The sequence below is a fragment of the Xenopus tropicalis genome, chromosome 9 (genome assembly GCF_000004195.4).
Source record: "Xenopus tropicalis strain Nigerian chromosome 9, UCB_Xtro_10.0, whole genome shotgun sequence".
In the NCBI taxonomy this organism is placed as follows: domain Eukaryota; kingdom Metazoa; phylum Chordata; class Amphibia; order Anura; family Pipidae; genus Xenopus; species Xenopus tropicalis.
In genome coordinates, this window is record NC_030685.2 from 53,586,824 (window position 1) to 53,609,395 (window position 22,572).

General features: G+C 37.6%; 1 protein-coding gene across 1 annotated transcript in view; it reads right to left on the reverse strand.

Moving 5' to 3' along the window:
* Positions 1-22,572, reverse strand: part of plcl1 (phospholipase C like 1 (inactive)) — a 145,590-nt gene that overhangs the window by 41,096 nt on the left and 81,922 nt on the right. Inside the window, exon 2 of the mRNA XM_012971384.3 lies at positions 2,349-4,820. Within this exon, the coding sequence (XP_012826838.2) occupies positions 2,349-4,820 (2,472 nt within the window). The remainder of the gene's footprint in view (positions 1-2,348; positions 4,821-22,572) is intronic.

Sequence of the window (22,572 nt, forward strand, 5' to 3'; positions counted from 1 at the left end):
CGTGATGCTGTTTGCCTTATTTAAGTCGCGAAGCAACGCATTCTAGTTAACGCAGTGCGCACAAATTGTCACCACGTGCGAAAAAAATATTAGCCATACACACCATTACTTTCGTAAAACAACTGTTCTGAAAATGCCCATTTCCCTGCAAACTGGAGGCTACATCACTCTAGGGCCAACACATACCTGCATAGATCCCACTGCCAAGTCCATATTGTGTTGCGAAAAGCTCATTAACTGTACTTTTCTATAATTACCACCTGCCCCAAGTAGGTGTTAATATTTACACAGACTAATGCGATATTTAGTGCGTCTAAGTGTTTGTGAATCATGCGTTAGTATTATTTCTGCACGAAAATTAACGCAATGCGGTAAAATGAACACATTCGTTTGCACGCTATTTACCGCACGCGATATGCGATAATACTTTAGCGAATTGTGCAGTTTTTTTCGATTAATTTTTAACGCAAAAAAGAATGCGATGAGCGTTATCCCACTTTAGTGAGTCAACCCTATGGTCTACTGTAAACAAAGGTGCAGTTAGGACAAAACTATTAAAAATGTCTAAGCAGGCACTGCCACCATGTGTGCTTATAGCCTGTGCTATACACAAAAAATAAAACAGAATAAAGATATACCAGAACCTCTTATAACATTTTTTTCTTATAACATTTTGTGGATACTAACATAGGTGGCAAACTGAAGAATGTATCCATGTATTAGTATTTCTCAAAGCAGCTAAATACAGGCTCTCTGAGAGGAGCTATGAGGCTTCAGGTTTGCTGGTATTTTGCTATGCTTATCTCTAGGGAGAAAGCTGCAGTTGCACCTCTCTGATAAATCTGTCAGTAATCAGACTTCCAGTTCTAAAAATAGTGACTGCCGGTGCTGAGCTGCAAACTCACAAGCTGACAGGAAAAGGTAGATGCAGAATTATCTACTGATTTTTAGCCCATTTAAAATGTGTAGTTTCAGTAAAGAGCTAAAGAGAGATTTAAATCGTGAGATAATTCCATAAGCTACTTTGTCTTTGTTCTTGCAATGCAAGGATTCTTTTCTTGGTTCTCCCAGCAGGATTAGAGGTGTTACACAATGGGTAATGTTTTGGTATCCAACATCATCATGTTATCCACACACAATTGTCAAATCTTGGTCACAATCCTAACCTTTCTAGGACTACGTAGTGCTGTCCATCTTCTGTGGTACCCATGTTTTTACAAGAGCTTTTAAGACCATACCTACATTAATGGTGGTAGCACAGCAAAAACCCAAATGGTTGGTGCTTACTGTGGGGATATCACCTTTTATTCATAATATTATTATATTACCCTTAAATCCATATGCCGCCTTCCCTGTGGATAGCAAAGCAACCCCCAGTATATAATTACACACCTTAGGGACCATATAATGACTATTTCCAAATGCTAACAAACTCCCAGAACAAACCTCTGCCAGGTTCACCTCCCACAGGCAGCATAGGGCAGGCAGAGTATGGCACACACAGGCAGCATAGGGCAGACAAAGGATGGCACACACAGGCAGCATAGGACAGACAGAGTATGGCACACACAGGCAGCATAGAGCAGGCATTGTACGGCACACATGGGCAGCACAGGGCAGACAGATTATTGCACACACAGACAGCATAGGGCAGACAGTGTATGGCACATACAGGCAGCATAGGGCAGGCAGAGTATGGCATACACAGGCAGGGTAGGGCAGGCAGAGAATGACACACACAGGCAGGGTAGTTAAGGCAAAGTATGGCACATACAGGCAGTATTTTGCCTGCCTTATGCTGTCTGTGTATGCCATACTCTGCATACCCTGCCTGTGTGTGCGATACTCTGCCTGCCCTATGCTGCCTGTGTGTGCCATACTCTGCCTACGCAATGCTGCCTGTGTATGCCATACTCTGCCTGCCCTATGCTGCCTGTGTGTGCTATACTCTGTCTGTACTATGCTGCCTGTGTGTGCCATGCTCTGTGGGTGATTACAGTCTGAGCCTGAGGTGTGAACAATGCAGTCAGTGAACAATGCAGGGACTAAAAGTGTGAACAGTACAGGGGATTACAGCCTGAGTCTGAGGTTTGAACAATGTAGGGGGCAAGTTGATCTCAGTACTGATACTATTTAAAGCTTACAAAAAAGGTAAGCAGTCACAGCAGCCAGACAGGTGGGGGGGCCACACAGAGGGGGGCCGTGGGCCACCAGTTGGACAGCTCTGATGTAACTCATACACCTACAACCATGTTATTGTGCTTAAACCTTAACAGATAGTTATGGGCCATTAAGACCTATTTGTCATTGCAATATCAGAAGAGAATGTGGTATCAAAATAATCTTACCTGCATGTTTTCCCTGACATCAGAAGCTTCCCGCAAAGGGTGAATTGCAAGTTTAAAGATGTCATCTACAGTTTTAAGGCCAGTGTTTCTCAGCATGGTATACTCTCTGGCTTTCTTTCCTATTCTGGCAGACAAGCCTTTCTTTTGGGCCTTTCCTCCTCCTCCACGGTTGGTGATAGCCACATGAACAAATAATTTGGCATGCTCCAGTGTGTCTCCAACGAAAGAGCGCAGAGGCACGTGTCTGTATCCAGGTTGTAGGCAATCAACAGGTATTGTGTACTGACCAATAAATTCATCTCCAATGTAGTCATCATCAAGAACCATGAAACGGACCATAGCTAACTCTGGAAGGTTTATTTGGAACTCAAAGCTTTCATCGAAAATGGGGTTATCACCATTCTGTTGTACGGTCTTAGTCCTCTGTTCTGCACAGTCAGCAGGAATGCCATGAATTTCTATGCAAATATATGGATCAATTACATCCCCCTTCGCACAGGCACCTTTCGGTTTTGGAAAGTTCTGCCCACTAATGATCTTTATGTGCAAGACCTGAGGTGACACACCAGGTACCATGCCTTTGGTGTTTGCGCTGAAATAAGAAATCTCATCTCGCATTATGGAAGGCCGGAGTACATACCCACACCCCCCATTCTGCATAAACCAGGCAATGTTAAGATCCATCATTGGACCAGGTGTCTGGTAATTCATAGCCACAATCTGGCACCCACAATTCCAAAAATCTTGTGGGTTTAAGTTACTGGAGTCTATCCTCATTGGACTTGGATATACTCTGGACAAAAATTTTTTATTGTAGTTTACAAAATCCTCTGGATACTCATTGGCAATCCGACTGGCTTGGCTCTCGCTGAAAGAGCAAATTTCCCCATAATTTTGACTTTTCATAGTGACATCAAAATCCCTGTACTGCACCGATTTACAAATTGACACCAAGTCTGACAGTTCTTTGCAAAGTGTAATTAGCCTCTGTTCTCCAAAGTAGTCCTCTGACATCCGACGAGACATTTCTGCTTCTTCATCTTCATCTGTTACCTCCCCTTCCAAAAGATCATAGTCAGAAGGCAGCTTCTTTCCTTTCACAATGATCTTTTTTTTCAGTTTTTCTGGAGACGGTAAGTAGGACTCTAAAGGCAAAGGCCTTTCTGTAAAAAGTTTGCTTCCAAATATCTTCTTAATGTGTTGCACCATGACTTTCTGTTGTTGCACTGAACAATGGTTTCCAATGCAAAGAATAAGGGGAAACTCAGAAGAAATAAAAGCATATTTATTAATAACCTCAATTACATTACGAAAGGCGAGGGATGATGTCATACTGTTGCGATTGCAGATTATTGGCTCGTTATCTGGTCCATCACTGACATCAAGCTCAATGCTTCTGCAGGACAGTTTCAGAGCCCTTACATATCCATTGATGTCTGCTGGGCCTCTAAATTGGTCTTCTATCAAGTACGTGTTATGAGAAGAGTTTATATAGTAGTGTGACAATGGTTGTGCCATATCCTGGCAAACTTTTTTGTGGACAGGATCAAATACATCACATTCATGGGACACCAGATACTGAGTGAAACCATCTATTGTAAGAAAACCTTTCAAACATCCTTCCTGAGACAGTTCATATTTTTGGATGATATCCAGGCACATTTCTTCTGTTACCTGAGTCATCCCCTGTTCAGATTCCAAAAACAACATCAAGTCATTTGCATCTAGATATTCCTTGTTTTTAGATATCTGCACCAGTAAAAAGTACACCTCTGGCCTTGTGCATAGCTCACAAAATGCTTCATAGAATTCCTCTTTGGTCACCCTGGTAGTTAACTTTTCCTTGCTCTTTTGAATTTCTTTAAATTTTAACCTAACTTTTGCCTCTTTGATTGCAGGATTGAGTTGTTTAATTAGTTCTACTGCTGTATCTTCCAGCATGATCCCATTCCCATCTACATCAGCAGCTTCGAAGACTGAGTTTAACCATTGTAACCTTGGCGTATTCTGCCCACCTTCCACTGAGTCCAAAGGTTGTTTGCTGTGGGAAACCAAATACCTTAGGCCTGATACCCAAATATTAGCCACATCGGCAGAATTAGCCACCAGGTCCAGTGACTCATAATTCTCTCCATGAATTATGGATAATGCACTATCCTCACAAATTTGATCTGCCAAGCCATTATTTCTAAATGTTTCTGTGTTCTTTCCAAGTCTTATTTCTTTAATGGCAGAAATATCCAGCTTGGCTTTTTCAGGATCCTTCTTTGAAGGCTCCCAACGCAAGGCCTGCAAGTCAGGATCCAGAGTGAAGAAACGGCTGTAAATGCGTGAATTTGGGCGCACTTTTTTCAGTTCACAGCCTCCTTGCATAAAACTAATGCAGTCATTGGCACTGCTGATTTTCTTCTCTGATGGCATGCTGCTAAATGAAACCGTTTTTTTTCTACCTGGCTTTTGGTTGGCTGGATCCTAAAAAATAAAAATAGAAGAACAAAATGTAAATTTCTTCAAAACCATTTAAATGCTGCAGCATTACTTTAATTTAAATGCTTACCATTAAAACCTCTTTATCTAAATTCAGTTTTAATCATTCAAATTTATATTGTTAGTGTGACTTAAATAAATTATTTCACTTCATTTGATTAAATGCAATAAAAATAAAGTCACGCCTGTAACATATATTTGAAACTATCTGAGATATCTACAATTACTAAAGAGGCACATGAATTAATATAATTATCAATGAATTAAAATTACGCAGCAGTGTTGACTGATGTAATGTCACATGAATCTGAACACACTTGTCAGAATTACAATAGCATTTTGTTCTCAAAATCCATCTCCATGCGAACACTGAGCATTTACTCTATGAATTGTGAAACACAAAAGCTTAAAAGCTAACAAGTCTTCCAGGAGAGACACAATAGTGTTGTCATAGTTAGTATTTATATTCACTGACAATACAAAGCAAGAAATAGCATCTGTGCACAAAATCGACTGTACCTCTTATTTATAGTTGAAGAAGACATATTCTTAAAATAAGCATCTTTAGAAAAGCTATACTCGGTGTAAAAAATGCTTGGGAAGAAAGTTACCCATCATAGTAAATTATCTAAAAATTTGATTTTTTAACAGGAAAACAGATAAAAACAAAAGCCAGAAAATTGAGGTTTGGCACTTTTTTTTTACAACTGTTTTAGGGTTATTTATCAAAATTCGTATTTGTGTAATTTTCATATTTTTTTTACTTTGAATAACTTCAAAATTAAAAAAAAAAACGTAAATGTTACCTTATTTATTAAAAACATCTGAAATAAAAATATTGAGTTCCTAGAATTGGTATTTTACTCATCATTTTCATTTAACAAAATCATAAAAATACATTATTATCCAAAAAATCTTGAATCGTGGAAAAAATCTGAACGTTGATAAAATACCCCCTTAGGGTTAATTTTTATTGTATTCAGGTATTTGTTGTTTAAATATATCTAAAAACTGTAACACTGTCCATATCTGCCCATAAGGATTCTATGTACATCTCAAATATCAAATATATATTGCCCCGAAGGTATATTACATAATAGTCATAGCTGCAGCATTAATCCCCTAAACATATGAATGGTGTATGTCAGCAACTATATGCTTTTCTTTAGTCAATTTGAACTAAACATTGTATTTATTAAAATACAACAAAAAAAATCCAGGAGTGAAGGGCCTTATCAAGATTAATTTTCAAAAGTTTAATTTTCAAATCTTTTATATTGATATTTAATAGCAACAAAGCAAAGTATTCCTGAGAGACATACTCAAGCACTGACACGTAAAGGTGACAAAATGTGGTTTTATAAATGGCAACACAGATGTACAAAATGCACTTAAGTAAATTATTGTTGGCAAAAATGTGAGAGAAACAAAACACTTTTTTCACACAAATGGCATGACAGTAAAAAGACATTTCATTTGTTCCTAATGACAAATCCAAAACCATGCAACAAGGCAAAACCCCTGGGCAGAATTCCAGATGTATACAAAGAAAAAGGGCAGAATGATCATATTGTATTTAAAGGTATGGTTCACCTTTAAGTTAACTTTTATATGTTATAGAATTACCTTATCCGTAGCAACTTTGCATTTGATCATTATTTGTTTTTATAGTTTTTTTAATTATTTGCCTTCCTACATCTTTTCAGCTTTCGAATTGGGGTCACTGACTGCATATTCCAGTTCCTCATTCAAGGTTGCTAAGGTAAGCAAGACCCTAGCAAGACCTTCCAGAACCAAACTGGAGAGCTGCTGAACAAAAAGCTAATTTTCATACTAAAAGTTCATTTAAAGGTAAAACTTGTTCTACATTTAAGGTTTTTTGGCTTTTGCTTTAATACATATAAAAAAAACAGATATGGCTGTTTGGAACCTTACGCTTTATCAACATATTACAATATACCTCGTTGGGCACCTGCATACCCCTTATCTATGCAGTGCTGCCTAATGTAGTAAGCACTTTATTCATGGGCAAAGCTTTGAAAAGGAATGCAGAGACCTGTGGCAATACTGGAAAACAGAACAAAGTGTACAGAGAGCAAAAAATTGGCACATTCTGCTTAGTAACTGACCCTTTATGTAATATTATGGTGACAAAATAAAAATCATGCTTCACATAGAACAATGGTCCCTTTCCAAATGGCATCTTATGATCATTAGTAAATGATGGTAACATAATAACTTAGGTTTAAAAAAAACATGTCCATCAAGTTCACCTTTTTATGTCTATATAAAACCAGCCTAACTGCTGTGCTTTCACATGCCATATCTGGTATTCTAAGTTTTATACATAGGCTAGGTAATAAAACTACGACTTTTTATAGGTGTGGCTAACAGCAATGTTAAAAGATCTGCATATGTGAAATCTAAAGAATTGATCAAGGATCTAAATACTTTTGTAAGGCACTGTATATGATTGTTCTATTAGAAGTAGAAGGCACCTTATATGGAAAGGTTCATAATAATGAAGAGCTCAACCAATAAAAATATTTTTTTTTAAAGCACAAAAAAAAAGGTTAAGGTAGAGACTTTAAATTCAGTAAGTAAGATCACAAACAAAAACTGCCAGTAAAGCAGTAATGCAGCCTGTAGTGTAAATAAAGGTAGAACATTCATTATTAAAAATATTTTCCTTCCTTCTGATGCAGAAAAAAGAAAACCATTACTTGAAAATCAGCAGAAACACGGCAATTTATAAGAAAAGAAAAAATGCTTGTATCGTGGTAACACTTTTTAATGGGTACTCTCCACAGGGGCTATGTAACCTCTCTCTTTTCGGACAAGGGCTTATAAAGGCAAGAAAAATGCCCCCATGAGCATCAAACCAATTCACTTTGTGTGATATGCACTGCATCAGTGCTAGTTTATAAGTATACCTTAATTATGTGTATGATTCCTCTAGCCTCTCTTCTATGGGTTTCTTTTGATACCAACTCAGCACTGACGTTAAGGGCAGAAGTAACTGAGTGAGAAAAAGGCTTTCTCTCAACAAGGAAAGATTTTTAACATTTACTATAGTCTACACTTCCAGTTCAAACTGAATTTCCTTTCACCCCTGTGACAGTGATACCGAATACAATTTCATTTCTGCTTTAACTATTATATTGTAATGCTTGTACAACATATCTTCAGTGTGCATCATGGAATATTTTCCAACCAATATTGGAGGCTACCGATCAATATCTGAATGCTTACAGCATGTATTAATTGCAGTGTTAAGGTGGCGATACACCAAAAGATCTGCTCGTTTGGTGAGGTTGCCAGAAACAAGTCTGATCTCATTGTTTGGCCCAAGGGCAAAGTGATCAAATCACATTGGGAAGTAGGCCATCGGGGCAAGGGATGGATTATCGAGCTGATGTGCTCCTCGCCCCAATGGGAATTTTAAACCTACTTATTTTTGGCCAGATATCGGTTGGGTAGGCCAGAATTGGCCATATAGGGGCCAATAAGCTGCTGACTCGGCCCATCTGCAACATTTATCACCTGCGTTTGGCCCTTTTAGGCAAGACATGTATAGTTGGTGTGTAAAACAGCCCTCCATAGTACATATCCCTTTAACCCACATTTCATTTTTGACCAAAGCTCACCTCTTCTACAGTGTCCACTGTCACTAACAGGTCATGAAAAACGTTTTTTAATGATATGATATGGCATTAGCCATCTTCCTGGCATGTTGAAACAACATTTCTATAAAGCTTTGCATATTCAGTCACATGTTCAGCTAGTTCCCAAAACACTGCATTAATTGGGTTACAAATATGGAAATACAGCAACCTCGCATATTAGATATTCATCCAGCTCATGGTATCTCTGTAGTATAAGTCAACTGGACTTTAGAATTAATTGAGCTGAAAAAAGATATTTGCAAACAAATAAACTTACTGTGTTTTAACAACTATGTTCTTTCTTATGGAACCTCTCTAAACATTACTGTTCCAGGCATAAAGAAACATAGTAAAGTCTTGAACATATTAACCCCCAGGACATGCTCACATTTTTTTCTATTCATGGATAGTTATGAAGTTCATGGACCTGAACAAAAATTCACAAATATTGTAGGGTCTAATACATACCTGTTAGAAAACAGTTTGGAAGGTCCCTTACTTGCATTTAACAACACCACTACTACACAAGACATGGGAATATATATATATATATATATATATATATATATACACGGAAATATTGTTATATAATCCATATATAATCCATAAATCATATAACAATTGAACTGTTACATAAGCCATGAAAGTAACTGAATCCCTAGACAGCTGTATGGGAATAATATAACTAAACTGTGTAAATGCCCTAGATCATTATCTATCTTTTAGTTAGATAGCCTTAAAATATCCAGGTGCACCTTACAAAGGGTATTCTCTATTCACCTCACCATAACTGGTTTTTACACTGCTTTACTAATAACTGCTGGGCATACACAGCAAGATTTACTAATTTTTTTGCCAAAAGCGTGGATCTTTACTTAGTTTTCCCACCAGTGTAGTGGGCAGCGCCAAATTTGCTGTTAGGGCGCATATATATATATATGCGCCCTAACAGCAAATTTTCTTCCTGTGTTTCAGTATCTCTCTCTTTCTCTCTCTATAACCAACCCCCCATATATATATATATATATATATATGGGGGGTTGGTTATAGAGAGAGAAAGAGAGAGATACTGAAAGAGAAAGACATGGCTACATATATAAACTACTGTTTTTAAGTCCCTAGATTTTAATTTCCCAGAGATGATGTTGATTTTTGCAGTCCCACACAGACACACTGTATTTTCCATTTTCATGGGATTTATAGGCTGTTATAATGCAGTCTCCTAGCAATCTTACAACAGGGGTTAAGGTGGCCATACACGAGGCGATTTCGCTCGTTGTGCGATGAACGATTATATCGACAAACGATCGTATGGCGATCGAGTTCCCATACGATATGCCATCCACGGGCAACGATAATTCGGGAAAGGTTTCGTCGCATCATTATCGTAAAATACGTACGATCGTACATCTACGTACGATCGAATGTCGTTGACTTCCACTGCTGGCAATCGTGACATGCGCAGAGAACAATCGTTGAAAGACAAATGTCTGACACTCACACCAACTGGCAGATTTTATCGTTAAACGACCAAAATTTTTAAACCTGGCCGATCGATTTTGGGGACGATAATGTCGGCTCGTTTAGTGGGCCGACGATCGTTCGTACACCACCAACTATACGATAACTTAACGATAGCATCGGATCGTTCGGGAATCGGTCGTTTGTAAGTAAAAAATCGGTCCGTGTATGGCCACCTTTAGAATAGGGACAATGAGATACTTGCTGGTTAGCAATAGAAATCCATATAAACTGATACATACTGGATACCTTTTCATCTTGAGTTTCATTAGACATATTTGTATTTTTTTGGTAATGTCACTACTGAAGAAGGAAATGTTGATGCAATAAAACACAGGAAGAAAAGTACTTAGTGTGCATCAGCATATACTTATTTTGATACATAAACAGATACACACATTGGCTGAAAATTCAGCACACTTGATTTCTTTGCTGTTTTGACTTGTCATTCCAGCCCTGCAAGTAAACAGATGTTATCAAGCTGAGCCAGAGTTTGGGGCAACACAGCAAGGACATCAAGCTAGCTTTTAATTACAGCACAGAATGCATTAAATGGCACTTAATATTTCTTTGCCTTGGCCAGTTTAAGAAAGACCCAATAGGTAGGCCTCAGAAGCTTTGTGCTTGGTACTCATTACAAGGCAATAGGATGATTATGAGCAGCAGGGCAAGGTTTGAAGTGCAAAAACAGGCACAGTCCCCCATGATCCTTGCACTTTGCTCCCTGTCCTGCATTTTGACGTTCTCTACATAAAGACTGTTGTTCCTCTATGAATAAAGTGCTGTCTGGGTTCAGCAAGGATGTTTTCATGAGAGGTGGGCAAAAGGAGGAAACCTAGGCATCCCCCTTCTGCCCCTTAACTTGCACATCTGCTGGGTGCAGGCCACATTGGGGCCCTGTAGTTGTCATGCTTCACCTAATTAAAGGATCAACACACTGCAAATGTAAACCCCACACACCCAGAGAGATGCATTTAGAAGCACATCCTCCATCTTAGTAAACGTTTCAGTAATTTGACAACAAACAAAACAATGGGTATCACACAAAGATGTACATTCCTACTTTTAAACATGATAGTATCATTGTTGTACCAAAAAAGTTCCTATCAGCAGCTTCCTTTAACTGAATGCCAGCAGTCAAATCTTGGTTGGACTCCAGCTTCCTACACTCTTCTGTAAAAGCAACCTCACAAACTACACAACTGTAGCACAATCATTTCCTCAATTTCTTTAATCCCTGGGGTTTATTAACTACCATAACAATGTCCTTTATGCCCTATGGCTCCTCCACTCATCAGAGAATACTGGAGGCCATCTTGTGAGTTATTTTACGAGTCTTACTCTACTTAGCAGAATTACATAGAATGCAAAGCGATTTTACCTAATGAACTATACCATGTAAGGCCAACAGTTATTCCCTACATTCTCTCAACTGGTTGGGGTCTCCTGACTGCAAGATTATATGACCAGAAGAAAGGGAAACAAAGATTTGCAGTATAAGTATAATGAGGTGAGATTTGTTAGGCAATTGTAAACTAAATTCTAACATGGGATTTTCAAGAGCAGAACAGAACTGAAAATGAAATACACATACTTTGAACAAAGCATTATAATGATATCTCAGTGGAAAGCTGATGAGTAAAACCTCCCTACCAGGCATAACCACAGGAGAGGAATTTGTGTGCAATTGTAATATATTTTTATATTTTGGTGAAACATTTCCTCTTTCCAGGGTTTTCAGGGTCCTAATATAATTTTGATGGGGGGGGGTCAGTAGTTTTGTCCCTTCTCCCTCACAGCATATTTGGCCATGGAATTATCTGCTATGGTTTGTGTTCTGTTATTTGGATAAGTGTTCTTTTAGCATGCCTGGGGAACTGGAAAGTAACAAAATAAATAAGACATGGATGTGTTTGGATCAAGGTCATTGTGTGAAGCTCCCACGAGGAGAAGATAAAAATGCAGAGCTCCAGGTGACATTATCTAACCTTCAGCCCACGTATCCACCTGATTACTTGGAAGTGTATTTGCCAAACCCTAGAAAAATAACAGCTTCACAAGAAATTCAAACTGATAACTCAGATTAAACACCCTTACTTCCCAGTAAGCACCAATAACATTCAAAATATTTGTAATTTGCTAGAACACAGAGCAAACATGGTTGTCTATTAAAATAAAAAATCTTTACTGTTCAAATTAATTCCTTAACAAATTCAATCTAAAAGCAAGAAAGACCAACCTGCAATATATGGCCAGAAGTATCCACATATCTCTTTATGCTGCCTTCTCTACCCTTCTGGGAAGCTTTCCACTAGATATTAGAATATTGTTAGTGGGGTTTGCTTTCATTCAGCCACAAGGGCATTGCGGTCGGGCAATGATGTTGGGAAATAGGCCTGGCTTGCTGTTGAAGTTTCTATTCCTACAGGCAATCAGATGGTTAATGTTAGGGCTCTTTGCGGGCAAGTTCTACCACCTCCAACCCTTAAACTCATTGTATATGAACCTTGTTTTGAGTCTGTTATCTTTTTCTGGAATATTAAACTATTGCCCCAAAGTAGAAAGTATCAAAAATGTCACTGTACACTGCAGGGTTAATTTGCTTTCATACGAACCAGGGCTCCAGCTTAAAAAAAATTCTTCCTGCACCAAACTTGTAGTGTTCTACTAGCCTCTTTCAAAACCAGACTCACCAAACTGCCAGATGGAGAAGCACAATTCATGCATTTCTCATAATGCTTATTTTTGCCGATATAGATTATAAATAGAATAATTATATAAAATCTCATTGACAACCAAAGTTTCAATTGCTGTGATACATACACCAGAACTACAATTCTCATCTTTGCTGAGTTGTTACTGGTCGTCTGTGGACTGCAGGTCTGCAGCATCTGCAACACTGAATGGTACAGTACTAGCACTGCTGTTATAGGCATCAAGATATTCCTGCTCTATATCACAATGCCTGTAACTAACCACAAGGTCTCATTACATCTGCTATCTCCAGTTCCATTTAATTTATCTTTAATTAGATTACTGGTACAGGTATCGGACCCCTTATCCGGAAACCCATTATCCAGAAAGTTCCGAATTACGGAAAGGCCATCTCCCATAGACTCCATTTTAATCAAATAATTCACATTTTTAAAAAGGGTTTCCTTTTTCTCTGTAATATTAAAACAGTACATTGTACTTGATCCCAAGTTATCCCTACAATATAATTAATCCTTATTGGAGCCAAAACAATCCTATTAGGTTTAATTACTGTTTAAATAAGTTTTTTTTATCAAACTTAAGGTAAGAGATTCGAATTACAGAAAGACCCCTAATCCGGAAAACCCCAGGTCCCAAGCATTCTGGATAACGGGTCCCATACCTGTAATACGAAGGAATTTATGTGTTTACTGAACAAATAGATCAGGTAGATCAAACTGGTGGCCTTTTATGAGCCACAAACTACAAGAAAGTTGTAGTTGTGCACAGGTAAAAAAAACTATTTGGCAAATCTCACAGGCTGTATTTGGAGCAATAATTTCTCAGTGCATTCAGTGTTATAAAATCTGGCAAATTGTCCAGGATATGTGAAGACACAAGTAAAACAACGAGAATGAAAGACCTTCAGGTTACTTTACTTGCAACATATCCTCTGACATGATCATTCTCCAGATTCTTGAGAATATGCTTAATTTGTTAGTTGAGCCCCTGTTATACATGCTTAGATGCTTTTACTGTTGCTGATAGCTGACAGCAAATGCATGTCAGAAAAGGACCCAGAAAGTCATTTATGTATGAGGTAAGTGGGGCACGGAAGTATGGAACACCACCAGTGATGTCAAAGGAATAGCTAATTGCAACTGGTAGCCAAGAGCATAGCATGAAAAGCAGGTGCATGTATAGATTGGTGACTGCAGTCAAGATAGAATTGCACAAGCTCCATTCATAAAGGCCATAAGATTCTAAGCTACAAGAGTAGCTTGCACCCTGCCTGTCATCTGTTGCAATCACTAATGCTCCTAACCTGTAAATGCACAAGTTATCAAGCTCAGTCTTTTACAGTCAGCTACAAATCCCAGAGAATTAGCCCCTTGGTGCCTATATAAAAATATTTTTTTTAAAAAAGAGAATCCCCACAGACCATCACAGGGCACTTGTGGGTAAATCCAAAAGCAGAGCTGAGAGGTTACCTATCTCCTAAGCAATTGGTGCATGTGTATAGGGCAGTTAAAAGATGCACTTGAGAACATAACATTTTGTTTCTCACATTTGAATTTCCCATGCAGATGTTTTTTAAAAAGCAGTAAGTTTAACCAAAATAATAAAGTAAGTGATCAGGCAGATTAAAAATTCAATAAAACCATACAAGTCAATGAAATAAAAAAAAATTATCCATCAGTGTCAACAGTGGTCAAAGCACCTGATGTACGTTTTGGGCTAAAACAAGACATAAGTGAGTGGCAATCTTTGGGTTCTGGCACATGCCAAAGTGGTTGCTGTAAGAAGCAGATTGGTGGAGGGCTGTTTGGGCCTCTGTGCCTTTTTTGACTGCCAGTTCAGACCTGATTGTACGTGGACACAATTCCAGTTCCAAGTGGTTGCAATCATTTTTTTGGTGTTTGACACTAGAGTGACATGTGCAAACTATATCGCAAAGAGCGTGTTTTACATGCAGCAGACTGCAGGGAAACTCGTGTGAGTGCAATTGTGCTTGCAGTTGTAGAGGACCCCTGTTATGTTACATTAAGATGGCAAGATGGCCCTTGGCATGTATAGGAGAGATCTATCCAGCGAAGTCTTTACAGCAGGAAGTGTTGGGAGAAGCTCTGGGAGCTGCAGGAAGTCTCCAAACAGCAGGCACATGGTTGTCACGTCATGTGTGAGAGGGAAAATCAGTTCCTACACACCCCACTGAAAATGAGTATTGTGCTTAAACAATATTAAGTAAAAAAAAAAAAAAAATTAAGATTGGATTGTGTGTGAATGTAGGTAACACAGTTTTACATGCACATATTGGGTTCCCTAAAAAACATGCTTATTATTTAAGCTTGGGACACAGAAAATAATAATTAATACAAATGGTATTAACAAAATTGTTGTGGTTAGATCAAATCTAGATGCAAATAATTGAATATATCTCTCCTATACAGGAAGGAGGGAGCGATTGTGCTTGCATGTTTGTGGATATTTGCCAGAAGAGCAGCAAACTGTGCTAGCCAGAGGGTTAGCTGAAACTTAGGATTTCTGAAACTCAGTCAGTTTAACATCTGCTTACTGCAGAGCTTAACATCTTCGGTGGCAGACAGGCCAGATGTACTATAATTGCAAACCAATGAGTTGCTGGAAGCAGTACTGTGAGCAGAACAGCGGCACAAACACCAAAGTCCATGCTATGGCTTCTAGGTGCAGTTGCAATACAATTCCCAACATCCCCAACAGGACACAGGTTTCTGTACTTTCAAAATGGCTGGGAGTCAATGAGATAGCTATTTTTAAGTGAAAGAAATCTGTATGTTCCCCACAGCTGTACAAGGCTTCTGTCTCTGTAGCCTAAATGCATTCTATGGCCTCAACAGGAAGTCAGGGAGGAGGACATTAAAATGATTATGCAAAAGCGAGGATACATTTTCCCAGAACCCTTGACCTAGCTTTCCTTCTCATACAAAGATGAAACATATTTCTTCTTCTTTTATTTATATCATATAACATGATATATATAATTTATATCCATATGTGTGTCTTCAAATGTGTATTAATGGTGCATTAGGTAGAGTTATACTAATTGAGAAGATCCATAAAGAAAAGAAACAAGTTTATTTTGTATGAAACCACTGGAGGTTTTCTGTTTACAACAGGCTAAATTAAACAGACATTATAATGATCCATCGGGAATCTTGAAAAGCATTAAATGGTTCGCATGGCATTCCTTGCTCGGTAAAAAGGGTACTCCCATGCCTGAGAATGGCTTTGTTTAATTATATAAGAGGCTGGAACATAGCTTGTTAAAATTAAACATACATTCTGTCACTGTGCATAAGAAGATGGCCAGTATCACTGGTGTATTGGAGTGTATATAATATTTCATTTACACTCAGCAGAGGTTAGTAAATCATAAAAGTAAGGAAGCAGATGTGGCACAGTGCAGAAAAATCCTATTTAAATATTGTTTACTCCAGATATATACCCATAAATATATGTCATTTAAAGTTGAAAGGACATGTTAACGCTTACAAGCCACATTCCATTAAATGTGATAAGGAGGATTTTACACAAGTTTTGTGTCATGTCATGTGACACAAATGATATCACAAGTACCAGTTATATCCAATGACATCACTAATTACCATTTATAAGGATATCCTTTATAGGGGATTCATGGCTGTTGCGTATTATATATCTGGACTGGTTGATAAGCTGTGGGGTCAAAATGACATGCAGAAATCTTCAAAAGGACCTGCATTCAAATTTGCAGTGTATAAAGTGGTTTTTATTTTGTACATCTGTACATCCAGTGTGTCGACCCACTTTAGGGCCTTTATAAAATGTATTGAAACAGTACAGTATGTTTAACCTTTACAAAGATTAGCATTCTGTATGTACATAGCATTTCTCTTCACACTAAAGAGGTCATTTACGTCCTCAAGAGCAGCAGAAGTCCCTGCATTTTCCTTGTAGTCAGTTGTGCGTGAGTCAAATTGCATTCCTTGCACTTGCGTACAGTTGTCCTCAGGGCAGCCCATTCCTTCCTGCCATCTGTTTTGAATCCAGCGCTGCTACGCCTATTGACGGAGGGGAATCCTGGAGCTACCGCCACCTCCTAACCAGGCTTTAGATCCAGGGTTCCCTTTGCACCCAGTGTCAATAAGCGCAGCACATTTGTGCCGACAGAATCAGGCACAAATGTCACTTGTACGCCAAACACCAGAAATTATGCCAGATAGGCTTCTGTGCAATCACAGTGCCATTAATTTTGGCAAACAGAACACAACTGGGGTAGGTGCTACACAGCTCCACCAAGTGTATTACAACCATAGTGACATTGAATTCTGGGGGAAAAATGCTGCATTTGTGCTTGAAATTGCACTTTGTTTGCTGCACTTGTATAACCTCATCATCATTTGTTCCAGGATGCTGGAATTTGTAGTTCAGCAACACCCAGACAGATTCCAGTTGCATCTTTGTTAAGACCTATAAATGTACTCTAACATGCACGTTGAAGTATATTTTGAGAAAATGGAATGATAACCAAGGAGTTAAAAAATATGCAAAGGCATTTGTCGCCAAACTGGTTGATTTATTTAAAAAAAATAGATACCGAATGGAAAAAAACAGAAGTATGTGTATCCATGTTTTTATTTAATTTTGTATCCATGTTTTTATTTAATTTCCATTCTGCATTTGGCACTTTTGCAGCGCAAGGATTATATTGAGCGACCTGCCTGGGAAAATGAACCCACGAAATGCAGTGGCACGTAAGGGCTTACTGACAACTCCTCACATTATATTTAAAGAACTAGAAGACTAGCCTTGTGTTTATTCTCAACATACCACGCAGTATTAGAAAATGAATTCCTAGCATAACAAGAAACTATAAAAATCCTGACTTACAAGTTAAAGCCATGTTTACAATCAATACCTCATACACACCCAAATTTCTAGATACACAATATTCCCAGGTGAATATCACTATTCTAACAACTGCAATTTTACACATGGCCCATGAAAGATAATTGGGGGGGGGGGGGCTGGGATGTAAGTTATCATATGGAAAAAAACTTCACTGGTTCCTACATGGATGTGCAGTTTGCCCCTACATGTGGCTCCGACAACTTGAGCATGGAAAAACACAGGGCTTATTTTTTCAGAATAAAAATGTAGTTAAAGTATAGAATGACAGCTCTGACTGCATCTGATGCACTAAAACAGTATTAGTATTGCATTTAGAATCTGGCCCAAGTTTTTTGAATGGACCCAGTAAATGAAGATCATCAGTGCATGGAAATATTTGAAGTGCCCTTATATGAGCAGATGACAGATGCAAAAGTCTTTTCTTAAGTCAGCAGCCTGCTGGCCCATTAAGGTTCCCTCATCTGTATCTTATTAGGTCTTATTCCTTTTTGCCAAAAACTACACTGAGCCATGTATTCCATCTCTGCACCATTGTGATCTAATAAGTGATCTAAACAACTCGTTGAATCCAATTTGACTCATCAGTAAAGGTGGCTTAACTAGAGACCTGCTCAAACAAGTGTATATTTCTGTGAAAGGCTTTTCTTATTTCACCTTTTTCTCTAGCATGGAAATAACAATTAACAAGTTGATTTAAATCAGTGCTCCACTCAAGATACACATTGGGCTCTGTAGTCACTTTTATATGACATGATCATCCTTTCAATTAAGTCTTGCCATGTGTCATACAAGTAGCATAGTACAAAGAGAAAACAGGACATTTAGATCGAATTAAGGAAACTGGTCTAGATACAAACCTAAAAACAGTTTAAATTTAGTTCTTCTAAAAGCACTGGGTACATATGAGTTAGAAGACTTATAGGGGCCGATTCACTAGAGGTCGATAAACCGAGCACTATTTATAGCATGCGTTAAAAATCTTATTGCTTCTTATTTTTTTTTACTTTTTTCGACGCAAATAGGACAGGCGTCATAATTAAGATGCAATAGGGCTGATTCACTAAAGTGCGTTAAAACGTGCGCTATTTATAGCGTGCGATAAAAATTTTATCGCGTCTAAAATTTCGCCACTTAACGCACGATTCACTATAAGCATACTTGCGCTAATTTACGCGCGATATTGCATGCGGCATTTACAGCATGCGCGCTAATTAACGCCTATTATTATGTGCGCTAATAGTCGCCACGTATAAATAGTATCCACATATAAATAGTGCATATAAATAGTAGCATATAAATAGTAGCCACATATAAATAGTAGCCATATATAAATAGTGCATATAAATAGTAGCCACATATAAATAGTAGCCACATATAAATAGTGCATATAAATAGTAGCCACATATAAATATTGCATATAAATAGTATCATATAAATAGTAGCCACATATAAATAGTGCATATAAATAGTAGCATATAAATAGTAGCCACATATAAATAGTGCATATAAATAGTAGCATATAAATAGTAGCCACATATAAATAGTGCATATAAATAGTAGCATATAAATAGTAGCCACATATAAATAGTAGCCACATATAAATAGTGCATATAAATAGTAGCCACATATAAATAGTAGCCACATATAAATAGTGCATATAAATAGTAGCCACATATAAATAGCGCATATAAATAGTAGCATATAAATAGTAGCCACATATAAATAGTGCATATAAATAGTAGCCACATATAAATAGTGCATATAAATAGTAGCATATAAATAGTAGCCACATATAAATAGTAGCCACATATAAATAGTGCATATAAATAGTAGCCACATATAAATAGTGCATATAAATAGTAGCCACATATAAATAGTGCATATAAATAGTAGCATATAAATAGTAGCCACATATAAATAGTGCATATAAATAGTAGCCACATATAAATAGTGCATATAAATAGTAGCCACATATAAATATTTATATGCTACTATTTATATGCTACTATTTATATGTGGCAAACTGGAAGCTACATCACTCTAGGGCCAACACAGACTTGAATAAATAACACTGCAAAGTTCATATTTTATTACCAAAAGCTCATTAACTGTACTTTTCTATAATTACCGCCTGCCTCAAGTAGGTGTTAATTTTCGCATAGTCTAATGCGATATTTAGCGCGTCTAAGTGTTTGTGAATCATGAGTTAGTATTCTTTTCTGCGCACTAATTAACGCATGCGTTAACATTACCGCATGTGGTTGCGCGCAAATTAATACATGTGATAATACTGTAGTGAATTGCGCGCTAATTGTCGCGTCTTTTTTAGCGCAAAAAAGCGTGCGATAAAAATTAACGCACTTTAGTGAATCAACCCTAATGTTGTTTGCATTATTTAACTTGCGATGAGCGTTTTTCTCGCGTGCGTTATTTCCTGCTGCGCGTGATATATTTCGCCACATGCTATATTAGCGCATGATTTTACGCACATAACCATTACTTTTGAAAAACTACTGTTCTGAAAATGACCATTTCCCTGAAAACTGGAGAATGCATCACTCTAGGGCCAACACATACTTGAAAAAATCCCACTGCAAAGTCCATGTTGTGTTGCCAAAAGCTCACGAACCACAATTTTCTTTAAGTACCGCCTACACCAAGTAGGTGTTAATATTCGCACAGACTAATGCGATATTTAGCGCGTTTAACGCTTCATATGTGTTTGTGAATCATGCGTATTATTTCTATTTGCTAATTAACGCAATGCAAGGTAAATAACGCATCGCAATTTTTTGCGCATACGATATGCGTCTTAACGCATGCGAAATGACTTTGATGAATCGGGACTTAATTATCGCATGCTTCTTAATGCAAAAAAGCATGCGATAAGCCTGACTAACCAACTGACCAATTGTTTGATCCTATATCAGTAATCTTGTCCTAGCTCTCCTGACCTAGCTTCCTGTTTATCAATTCTTGTTGTATAACCTAGCCAAAACAGTCTCTTCTGTGCAACCTTTAATTGCATTACAGTGACTGCTTCTGATCTGAAAGTCTGCTTCCTGCCATGTGATTAGTATCTACTGACTGCAGCAAGTCTATAGAAACCACTGGTTAGATGAATGCTTGCTGATCACCAGCCAAAAGATCTCATAATCTCAGCTATGTTTTATACTCACATTTCCCCTTCTAGTCTCTGAGTTTAGTATAAGGATTATTATATTATTTATTCCTTATGTCACCTTGTGACATCATTGCTCTGCCTCACCACTAACCCCTCCCATAAAGTCATTGTCCTGCCCCCTTGCACTGTCCCTTCCCCCCCTAGAGTACTCAAGAAATTCTGTTATGAACCTGAATACATAGGGCACAAAGCTGATGCAAGTGCTGGGGGACCAACCCTAAAAATAATCAATCATAATTTAAGAGATGATAAAACTGAATTAGGTAATTTATTGTAATCAATGTAAAATGGCAAATTAGTAGAAAATAAGAATATTTTGCATCTGCATAAACAATCGCAATACAAAAGATGACTGGGATGAAAATGGAATCTTTCTGAGCACAAGGGTTCCCAACCAACCAGTGGTTGGCAAGCCCTGTCCTCAACTAGTTTCAAATAGCACAGTTATTATTATTATTATTATTATTAATATTATCATGTATTTATGAAGTGCCAATATATTCAAGACTGCTGTAGAATGTAAAAGCTTATCCATCAAACATACAAATTCCATACAAATACTGACCAATGCAGGAGATAAAGAGGGCCCTGCTCGTTAGAGTATCCTACACAAAGATAAGCAAAACTAAAATTGAAAATAATAAGCAAAGCTAAAATACCAAAAAAAAGGCTAAATGATAATTTAGGGAAAACAACAGTAGGCTACAAAAAAAACTTTTTCTTTATATAAAATAATGATAGCTAGTTGCAAAATAATTGTATAATAATGATAGCTAGTGGCAAAAAAGGAGTAAAAAATGGAGTGGTTATTACTTGTGTTTTTCTTTTCATATTCTTGTGCTTTGTTCTTATGTTTTTTTGCTTCAACCAGTACGTACCATTCAAACATTAAAAAGGTTACAGGTCCTGAAAAGTAACAATTGTGTTATCCTACAAAAATTCCTTCATCCTCCCATGGGAATCAAGAGCAATGTTTTCAAGCTCAGTTCTTGAAGTGATTAAACTGTAAATGTCAACTATCATGTAAACACGGCTGCATTATCTGATGGAGTTTTGCCCCTGCTGAATTTAGGAATTTATTCTCATTAAGAGGTATGGCACGGAAGATGTTAATGCCTCTATCGGCATTACACTAATTTATTTATCTTCATCAATTAGGGGGGTGACAGAGGCCATCTGTATTTATTATTTGCTCACACACATCTATTAATCACATGCACACTTACATTCCTGTCAGTGGCCATAAGCATCACATTACAGTTATATGATAGATTCCATTCCAACATATCTGGAAATGGCAACACAATATTTAGAATTATCACAAATTGTATGTAGGGTAGGCATTCTTATATATGTACCTTTCTTCCCTAATTATAACATTGAGACCAAGCATTATTTTTACTGTCCAGGCAACCCTAATTGTATGCTCCAACCCTGTAAAACATACAAATTTTCTGTGTCTGATTCAGAGGATGACAAATTGGATTTTCAAAGGTCACCAAACTTTCCTGTTGCAGAATTCATTGGTTTAGTATACTGAGCATCAAAATTGGCATTATAATATAATCCGTCTAAAGTATGTATGTTGGCGACATTTTAGGTGACCAATTATCAAAATGGTTATTTTATGAATTTCCTCCAAGAATATATTATGTCAATCCCTTACTGACAGAATGCACACTGGATGATGTTAAGAATAATAGTGCTGTATGGGAGATGTTGCAGATCAAGGTCAAACTGACTG